Below are 10,437 nucleotides of genomic sequence, written 5' to 3' on the forward strand. Positions count from 1 at the left end.
TGAGAGGGGAAAGATATAAAAGAGACCTAAGGGGCAACTTTTTCACGCAGAGGGTGGTACATGTATGGAATGAGCTGCCAGAGTATGTGGTGGAGACTGGTACAATTGCAACTTTTAAGAGGCATTTGGATGGGTATATGAATAGGAAGGGTTTGGAGGGATATGGGCCGGGTGCTGGCAGGTTGGACTAGATTGGGTTGGGATATCTGGTCGGCATGGACGAGTTGGACCGAAGGCTCTGTTTCCATGCTGTACATCTCTATGACTCTATAACTATGATTTTATATTCTTCAGAACAGTCATACTGACTCAAAATGTTAACTCTCTTTCTCTTTTCACACATACTGCCGGACCTGCTGAGTTTCTGCAGCATTCTCCTGTTTCCATGCTGTACATCTCTATGACTCTATAACTATGATTTTATATTCTTCAGAACAGTCATACTGACTCAAAATGTTAACTCTCTTTCTCTTTTCACACATACTGCCGGACCTGCTGAGTTTCTGCAGCATTCTCTGTGTCTGTTTCTGTTTTCCCACATCCACAGTTATTTTGCTTTTATCCCAGGCTTGACTCCCTGTTAAAGAAAACTATAGCTTCCTTTTGCACCTTCCTGTGCATTCACCGAAGAAGGCACCAACATACTCAGTGCTAGCTCATTATCAGTAGCAACTGCAATTACTCCATCCCATTTTCTCATTGACTTTATTCCCATTTCATCGGCTTGTCTATCTTTGTCCTATTTAACTTAGCCACTGCTGACTCTGTGGACTCTGCCATTAAATTAACTCTCACCACCTCTCTACACATCTATCTTTCAGAATGTATATTCACTTTTGAATAATACCTTTGCCATCCATGAAATTTATAGTGGATTGTTCTGTCAGATCATGGTCTTAACAGAAACCTTGCAGAGATGATGATACCTACTCTCTTGATTTAGCCTCCCTGCCTAGTTATATTTTCCACCATTCACCCCATCCAGAACAATGGCAGTGTGGCACATGCCATAAGCTCACAATTTGACTTGACCCCCTATTTCTCTGACACCTTTTCCTCCTTTGAGCATCTCATCATATTCTAATCTGCTCATCTTTGTTCAGAATCATTGTTTCCTGCAACTGCCTCACAAGTACAAAAAAACTCCAACAGAGATTTATTCATTACTTTCCTCCTTGAGCTTCTGCTCCAAATCACTTGTCATCCTCAGTGATTTTATTCTTCATCTCTAATCATTACATTCTCTCCTTTGCCCTCTTATTTATCCTAAATTTCTCTCTTCAAACTCCCAGCCATCTTCTTAACCTTGCTATTTATGGGGTCATGATATTCCTGCAATTTCATTCCCAGATAAGGCAATCTCTGACAACTGCTTTGTGTCGCTTATCATTCATATCACTTCTTTCTGCATCTGCCTCTGGAAAGATTTATCCTCCAGTTCACTTACAATTGCACTTGCATATACCAATAACTAGCCTTTGAACCCCATCCCCACCCTCACTTTTGCCACATTTCTGCAGCTACTTAGCTGTGATCACCACCTAATTTCTAATCACATAGTTTAAAGTCACTTTACCCTTTCTCTCCTTGGCCATTTATCCTTATATGGCCTTCATCATCGTCCAATGAAGCCCAAGGAGGTTTTAACGGAGATGGCCACCTTTCATGAAATCTGCTGTTGAAAATTTTTGGTGAAATTAGAGAATCCATTGAACAATGAGGATCGCCCCTGTGTCGGTCAGTATTACTACTCGATGCTGAAATTTAGGGAATTGGCTATAATCTTATCAGACACAGGACAAATTAGCTCTTGAATCAACTTGTGCACATCTCCGATGAGCTTTGAACAGGAGCTAATATCGGGACAAGAAAATGTACTTGTCATGGGCCCACTAGGTACTTATTCTATTACATGAAGTTTAAAGATCATTTTAATTAAAATTAGATTTCTGTAATACAGTAATGTTTTTATTAATTATTTATTTAGAAAAAATTTAATGAACAAGAATGCATACAAAATTATCTTCTGCATGGAAAATACAGTGACGGCATCTAATCGTTATTGTTGTATCAATGGTGGCCATACCTTCGATTGCTTCAACCCCCATAGTCTAGAGGCTTCTCTACCTCTCAGTCTCACTTTTCATCTTAGAACTTTTCTTCCTGAAATCTTTTGACCAAGCTTTTGATTACGGACCAAATATCATCATGTGTGTCTCAGCTATATACTTTACTTATGATAACATTTTCTGATTCAGGTATACGGATGCACCTACTTGAGAAGCTGTAAAACTTGACCTAACCTTGGGAATAAGGCAGGGCAGATGACTGAGGTATCAGTGGGGAGCACTTTGCAGCCAACGACCATAATTCTATTAGTTTTAAAATAGTGATGGATGTCTTGGAAGCACATAAAAGTGGATAAATCCCCAGGACGTGGTCAGGTGTACCCTAGAACTCTGTGGGAAGGTAGGGAAGGGATTGCTGAGATATTTGTATCATTGATAGTCACAAATGAGGTGGTGGAAGACTGGAGGTTGGCTAATGTGGTACCACTATTTAAGAAAGGTGGTAAGGACAAACCAAGGAATTACAGATCGGTGAGCCTGACATCAGTGGTGGGCAAGTTGTTGGAGGGAATTCTGAGGGACAGGATTTACGTACATTTGAAAAGGTGTGGACTGATTAGGGATAGTCAACATGGCCTTGTGTGTGGGAAATCATGTCTCAAGAACTTGATTGAATTTTTTGAAGAAGTTGCGAAGAGATTGATGAGGGCAATGTGGTGGACATGATTTATATGAACTTCAGTAAGATGTTTGACAAGGTTCCTCGTGGAAGAGTGGTTAGCAAAGTTGGATCTCATGGAATACAGGAGAAGTAGCCATTCGGATACAGAACTGACTTGATGGTAGAAGACAAAGGGTAGTGGTAGAAGGTTGCTTTTCAGACAGAAGGCCTGTGACCAGTGGTGTGCTACAAGGATCAGCACTGGGTCCACTGCTTTTTGTCATTTATATAAATTATTGGATGTGGACATCGGAAGTATAGTTAGTAAGTTTGCAGATAACACCAAAATTGGAGTTGTAGTGCTCAGCGAAGAAGGTTACCTCTGAGCCCAATGGGATTTTGATTAGATGGGCAAATGAGCTGAGGAGTGGCAGATAAAGTTTAATTTAAATAAATGTGAGGTGCTGCATTTTGGAAGAACAAATCAGAGCAGGTCCCAGGGAGTGTTGCAGAACAAAGAGACCTTGGAGTTCAGGTTCATTGTTCCTTGAAAGTAGAGTGGCAAGTAGATAGGATAGTGAAGAAGGTGTTTGGTATGCTTTCCTTTGTTGGTCAGAGCATTGGGTATAGGAGTTGGAAGGTCATGTTGCGGCTGTACAGGACATTGGTTAGGCCACTACGAGGATATTGTGTGCAATTCTGGTCTCCCCCCTATTTGAAGGATGTTGTAAAACCTGAAAGGGGTCAGAAAAAATTTACAAGGATGTTGCCAGGGTTGCAGGATTTGAGCTATAGGGAGAGGCTTTCAGAGGCTAAGGGGTGACTTTGCAGAGGTTTGTAAGATCATGAGGGGCATGGATAGGGTAAATAGACAAGGTCTTTTCATTGAGTTGGGGAAACTCCAGAACTCAAGGGCATAGGTTTAAGATGAGAGAAGAAAAATTCCAAAGGGTCCTAAGAGGCAATGTTTTTATGCCGAGGCTGGTGCGTGTATGGAATGAGATGCCAGAGGAAGTGGTGGAAGCTGGTACAATTACAACATTTGAAAGGCATCTGGATGGGTGTATGAATAGGAAGGGTTTAGAGGGATATGAGCCACATGGTGGTAAATGAGACTAGATTATGTTAGGATATCGGGTTGGCATGGACAAGTTGGACCGAGGAGTCTGTTCTGTGCATCTCTATGACTCTGACTGTAATTGGCTTGGGACAGTTAATTATATAATAAACTATTGGACCTAAGAAATTATGCAATATCTGTTAGTGCCACCAGATGGGGTTGTATAGTGCTTATCAAAGGGCAAGGCAACCTATTTTGTTGTTCCATATCAACTCTTTTAAAACATTTAGCAATTCAGTAACTTTATTTTCTGGGATTGCTTATTTGCGATTTTTATTTTACACCTTGTTTGGCATCTAGAAAGTTTAACACTTTGTTTACATTGGTAGGCCTGTGGAATACAATTTTCTTCCTTCCGTGGATCCAGAAACAGTTTTACAAACAGGTACCTTTTCTTAATAAATGTTAAGTGTTTAAAACATGTTAATTGCCACAGAAATTCCGAAATTTTGCAATGCTCATTTTAGATCAGCTCTGTAGAAATCTAATCCAATTTGTATTTCTGCATCTGTTTCGTGTTGTTTACACATTGGGTAGCAACTTAAGTATCAACGCCACTTTTAAAAAAAATAATTTCACTTACTGGATTTTGCTTACTTCTGCTCATCGATGTGTTTTCTATGTATGTTGTCATTCGGATAATGTTGGACATTGAACTTTCCCAATGTTTTAACAAAAGATTTTATTCATGTACAAGCATCAGTGAACATAACTATCAATTCAATTATGGTGTTCATATTTTAGGACATGCCCATTTTCATGGCAAATAAACAGTTTTTTAGGAGTTTAGCTTCTGAATAGGTGAAAATTGGACAAAATGGGCGTATTAGTGCACCTGTTCTAATGGTGTAGCAATGTTAGTTCCCATTCTCCCATTTTTGGTTCTGACCAGCAGTCATATTTTGTAGCTGTCATCAATAGAAAATAAATACTTTCATTATAGTTTATTAAGGATTCAACTTGTGATGTCTTATTGGATTGTTTTGTCCCATAGCTGCTGCCTGGCTTGCTGGGTTATTTCAGTATTATTGTTCTTCTCTCAGCTTTCCAGAATCCACAGTATTTTGCTTTTGAGTTTTTGTTTTTGTTGAACCTTGTATGTCATTAAATGTCTGTATTTGGAAGGTGCTGTTGACGAAGCCTCAATGAGTTGCTGCAGTGTATCTTTTGGCAGATATGGCTGCCACCTCGTGAGGGTGTAAATGTTTCAAGGTGGGGATGGGTTGCTGATGAAGCAGGCTGCTTTGTCCTGAATGGTGTTGATTTCCTTAAGCTTTGCTGGAGTGGCACTCATCCTGAATTGTTTTGTAGATGATGGACAGGCTTTTGGGGAGTCATGTGGTAAATTATTTGCTGCAGAATTACCAGCGTCTGCCCCAGTTTTTGTCGTTCTAATACTTACATTTCTGGTCCATTTACATTTCTGATCAATAGTAATCCCCAGGATATTGATCATGAGGGATTCAACAATGGTAGCTCTCAAATTTTTGTGTTAGATTTTATATGAGGCTCATTTATATGTGCTTCTTTGTTTTGTGATTCAGACAGGCATTATCACTTTTCTTTGCACTCTAATTTGTCAAATCTGGTTAAGTGTTGGGAGGGTGGACTGACTTCTTGATTGACACCTGTAAATTTCTGATTTATTTAACGGCATTTTTGTGGTGCAATATACACATTAAATTCAAATGATACCTAATTGGTGGTGTTAATTAATATGCTGTGCAAATTGTGAGAATGCTGAAAGGCAAAAAAAGTGCTCTTTATGTTGGTCATAACTTCTGTTAGCTTTCTTAGGTCAGTCTCTGTTATCTTACTAATAAGAAGTTACACAATATCAAGACTTCTTCACTAAGGGATTTGTTGTAGTGTCTGAGTTATGCACAGGAAACAATAGTTAATGTACTTAGAGTATTAGAGATGTACAGCATGGAAACAGACCCTTTGGTCCAACCTGTCCATGCCGAACAGATATCCCAACCCAATCTAGTTCCACCTGCCAGCACCCGGCCCATATCGCTCCAAACCCTTCCTATTCATATTCCCATCCAAATGCTTCTTAAATGTTGCAATTGTACCAGCCTCCACCACATCCTCTGGCAGCTCATTCCATATACGTACCACCCTCTGCGTGAAAACGTTGCCCCTTCTTTTATATCTTTCCCCTCTCACCCTAAACCCATGCCTTCTTTTCTGGACTCCCCGGCCCCAGGGAAATGACTTTGCCTATTTATCCTATCCATGCCCCTCATAATTTTGTAAACCTCTATAAGGTCACCCCTCAGCCTCCGATGCTCCAGGGAAAACAGCCCCACCCTGTTCAGCCTCTCCGTGTAGCTCAGATCCTCCAACCCTGGCAACATCCTTGTAAATCTTTTCTGAACCCTTTCAAGTTTCACAACATCTTTCCGATAGGAAGGAGACCAGAATTGCAGCAGCACCTCTGAATTTATCTGAATTAAACTCCATCTGCCACTTCTCAGCCCATTGGCCTATCTGGTCCAGATCCTGTGGTAATCTGAGGTAACCCTCTTCGCTGTCCACTACACCTCCAATTTTGGTGTCATCTGCAAACTTACTAACTGTACCTCTTCTGCTCGCATCCAAATCATTTATGTAAATGACAAAAAGTGGAGGGCCCAGCACCGATCCTTGTGGCACTCCACTGGTCACAGGCCTCCAGTCTGAAAAACAACCCACCACCACCATCCTCTGTCTTCTACCTTTGAGCCAGTTCTGTATCCAAATGACTAGTTCTCCCTGTATTCCATGAGATCTAACCTTGCTAATCAGTCTCCCAATGGGAACCTTGTCGAACGCCTAACTGAAGTCCATATAGATCTGTTCTGCCCTCAACAATCTTCTTTGTTACCTCTTCAAAAAACTCAATCAAGTTTGTGAGGCATGATTTCCCACGTACAAAGCCATGTTGACTATCCCGAATCAATCCTTGCCTTTCCAAATACATGTACCTCACCTGTGACTATCGATGATACAAATATCTCAGCAAGAGGCTCAGCAATCACTTCTCTAGCTTCCCACAGAGTTCTCGGGTCCACCTGATCAGGTCCTTGGGATTTATCCACTTTTAACTGTTTCAAGACATCTAGCACTTCCTCCTCTGTAATCTGGACATTTTGCAAGATGTCACCATCTATTTCCCTACAGTCTATATCTTCCATATCCTTTTCCACAGTAAATACTGATGCAAAATATTCATTTAGTATTTCCCTCATTTTCTGCGGCTCCACACAAAGGCTGCCTTGCTGATCTTTGAGGGGCCCTGTTCTCTCCCTAATTACCCTTTTGTTCTTAATATATTGGTAAAAACCCTTTGGATTCTCCTTAATTCTATTTGCCAAAGCTATCTCATGTCCCTGTTTTGCCCTCCTGATTTCCCTTTTAAGTATACTCCTACCTTCTTACAAGAGAAAATCCCAGAGAAAATACTTTTTAAATTTTTGTTTTGTGGAACATGGGCATCACTGACAGGCCAGCATTTATTGTCCATCCCTAATTACCTTTAACATGGCATTGGTGAACCGCTGTTTTGAACTCGTGCAATCCATGTGGAGAGGTAAACGCAGCATGCTGTTATGAAGAATGTATCAGGATTTTGAAGCAGTGACAGCAAAGGAGTGATGACACAGTTCCAAGTCAGAATGGTGTGCAGCTCAGAGGTAACTTACAGGTGGTGGTGTTCCCATGCATCTGCTGCCCTTTATTACAAGTTTGAAATATACTGTCAAAGGAAACTTGATGTTTCCCACGGTGTCTTGGAGATGGTGCCTATTGCTGCCACATGTTGAAGGTGGTGGATAGTGTTGCTTGTCAAACAAGCTGTTTTGTCCTGGATGACATAGAGCTTCATGAGTGTTTTTGGAACTGTGCCCATACAAGCAAGTGGAGGGCATTCCATTATGTGCTTGATTTGTCCCTTGGAGATTATGGAGAGGCTTTTAGGAAGCAGGAGCCTGCTAGTTACTTCCTGCAGAATTCCTAACCTCCCATCTGCTGTAGTAGCTGGCCCAACTTCTCCGTTTGAGCAAATAAATGCCTTTTAACATTGATGTGTTTCAAAAATTGCATCTTTTGGTTTTGAAGTAAGAGATACATACACTAGTAGCATGTATTTTAAATATTGAATTGAGAATCTGTATTTAAATGTTTTCTGGTATTACTCTCAAGGTCATGAACTCCTATCAGAATTGCAACAGCGCCGCTTTAATGGATTAGAAGGAGGTATGTCATGGTCCCCAATGGATGACGAATTGTTAGCTCAGCCCAAAGTCGTGAAACTACTGGATTCTCTACGAGAGCAATATACTAGATACCAAGAAGTCTGCAGACAGCGTAGTAAACGTACGCAACTAGAGGAGATACAGCAAAAAGTTATGCAGGTGAGCAATAGTTCTAAATGTCATGACATTTCTACAAAATGCACTGGTTTAATCTTCAGACTACTCTGTTCACTGCTTGCAAAATTGAGTCCTACAGTCGAGGAGTTTGCAGACCATTTTGGCTCACCTACTATTTACCTAAGACAACAGTTAAGATTTTGAAATTGGTCTTGCGTTCCCTGAGTTACCGAAGAAAGCAATTGACAAGAGTATGTCAGTCATGCGTCTGAGTTAGAAGCGTGTCGTTTGAAACCCCAATTTAAAGACTTGGGCACATAATATGGATTGATATATTCGTAATCAGAAAGTATATTGCAGTATTGAAGATGTCATCTTTCAAAAAAGATGTCAAACCAAAGCTTTTTGGTTGTATAGAAATAAAATTCCTTGACAATGGAAGAAGAGCAGGCAAGTACTGGAAAACTTATTCTGAAGCCAATGTAGCTAAAAACTTAATTATCTACTTGTTAATCTGATTGGGAGGTATTTGTGTGATTCTCTTGTATGAGAACTCATTGCAGATTTTCATATATTACAACACCGACTTAAAAAAAATAACTTGATTGGGTCTGAAACTCTTTGGAATGACCTGAGGTTGAAAAAGACACTATACAAGTAATTATTCCTTTTATCCCATTGCTGATTGCTATGTAGTGAGCTCTGAAACAAAATTTCCATTTGTAGACTCAGGGTAAAGAGTTTGAATATGACGTTTGCGCATCGCAGAATAGTCTATAATCAATCCTTTTCCAGGCTTGTAAATAACAAAAATGTGGGTGGCCAGTGTTGACAGTGTCTAGTGATATGGAAGGCACAGTCAATGGTGGTAGTATTGTGAAGGTCCAGCCTGCATGAAAGGCCAAATTTGGAGGACAGCAGATATCATGGTGGATTGTAAGACTGGCAGTCTGGCAGAGAGGGACATTGGAAGAACTTGAATGCAAGGATGGAATTTTTGAAATCAAGACATTGCTGGATATGGAACCAATGAAGGCCAGTGAGCACAGTGTTAATGGGTGAATGGGGCTTGGTGTGCATCATAAACGTTATAGCACACAAATATTTATGGATTCTTAGAACAGCTGGTGCTGGAGCCTACCAGGGAGAAGGCAATTCTGGATTTGGTATTGTGCAACGAACCAGAATTGATCAGGGACCTCAAAGTGAAGGAGCCTTTGGGAAGTAGTGATCATAATACAGCAAGCTTCAATCTGCAATTTGAGAGGGAGAGGATACAATCGGAAGTGACAATGTTTCTGTTGAATAAAGGGAACTATGGAGCTATGAGGGAGGAGCTGGCCAAAGTTCGATGGTGCAATACCTTAGCAGGGATGACAGTGGAGGAACAATGGTGGATATTTCTGTGTATAATGCAGAAGATGCAGGATCAGTTCATTCCAAAAAGGAAGAAAGATCCTAGGAGGAGGCATGGATGGCTGTGGCTGACAAGGAATGTTAAAAAACATATAAAGTTAAAAGAGAAAAAGTATAACATAGCAAAGATGAGTGGGAAAACGGAGGACTGGGCAGTTTGTAAAGAACAACAGAGGATTACTAAGAAGGAAATACACAGAGAAGAAATGAGGTATGAAGGTAAACTGGCCAAAAATATAAAGGAGGATAGTAAAAGCTTTTGTAGGTATGTGAAAGGCAAAAAAATGGTTAAGACTAAAATTGGGCCCTTGAAGACAGAAACAGGGGAATATATTACGGGGAACAAAGAAATGGCAGAAGAATTGAATTGGTACTTCAGATCTGTGTTCACTGGGGAAGACACAAGCAATCTCCCTGAGGTAACAGTGGCTGAAGGACCTGAACCGAAGGGATTTTATATTTGCCAGGAATTGGTGTTGGAGAGACTGTTAGGTATGAAGGTTGATAAGTCCCCGGGCCTGATGGTCTACATCCCAGGGTACTGAAGGAGATGGCTCGAGAAATCGTGGATGCGTTAATGATTATTTTCCAGAGTTCGATAGATTCAGGATCAGTTCCTGCGGATTGGAGGGTGGCTAATGTTGTACCACTTCTTAAGAAAGGTGGGAGAGAGAAAGCAGGAAATCATAGACCAGTTAGTCTGACCTCAGTGGTGGGAAAGATGCTGGAGTCTATTATAAAGGATGAAATTACGACACATCTGAGTAGTAGTAATAGGATAGATCAGAGTCAGCATGGATTTATGAAGGGAAA

General features: G+C 40.6%; 1 protein-coding gene across 9 annotated transcripts in view; it reads left to right on the forward strand.

The window, feature by feature from the left end:
• Window positions 1–10,437, forward strand: part of sestd1 (SEC14 and spectrin domains 1) — a 165,695-nt gene that overhangs the window by 112,646 nt on the left and 42,612 nt on the right. For all 9 annotated transcript variants that reach the window (XM_043693498.1, XM_043693497.1, XM_043693501.1 and 6 more), the window contains 2 exons: window positions 4,180–4,235; window positions 8,039–8,250. In XM_043693498.1, coding sequence (XP_043549433.1) covers window positions 4,180–4,235; window positions 8,039–8,250 — 268 coding nt within the window. The remainder of the gene's footprint in view (window positions 1–4,179; window positions 4,236–8,038; window positions 8,251–10,437) is intronic.

This window comes from Chiloscyllium plagiosum, chromosome 7 (assembly GCF_004010195.1).
Source record: "Chiloscyllium plagiosum isolate BGI_BamShark_2017 chromosome 7, ASM401019v2, whole genome shotgun sequence".
Lineage (NCBI taxonomy): Eukaryota > Metazoa > Chordata > Chondrichthyes > Orectolobiformes > Hemiscylliidae > Chiloscyllium > Chiloscyllium plagiosum.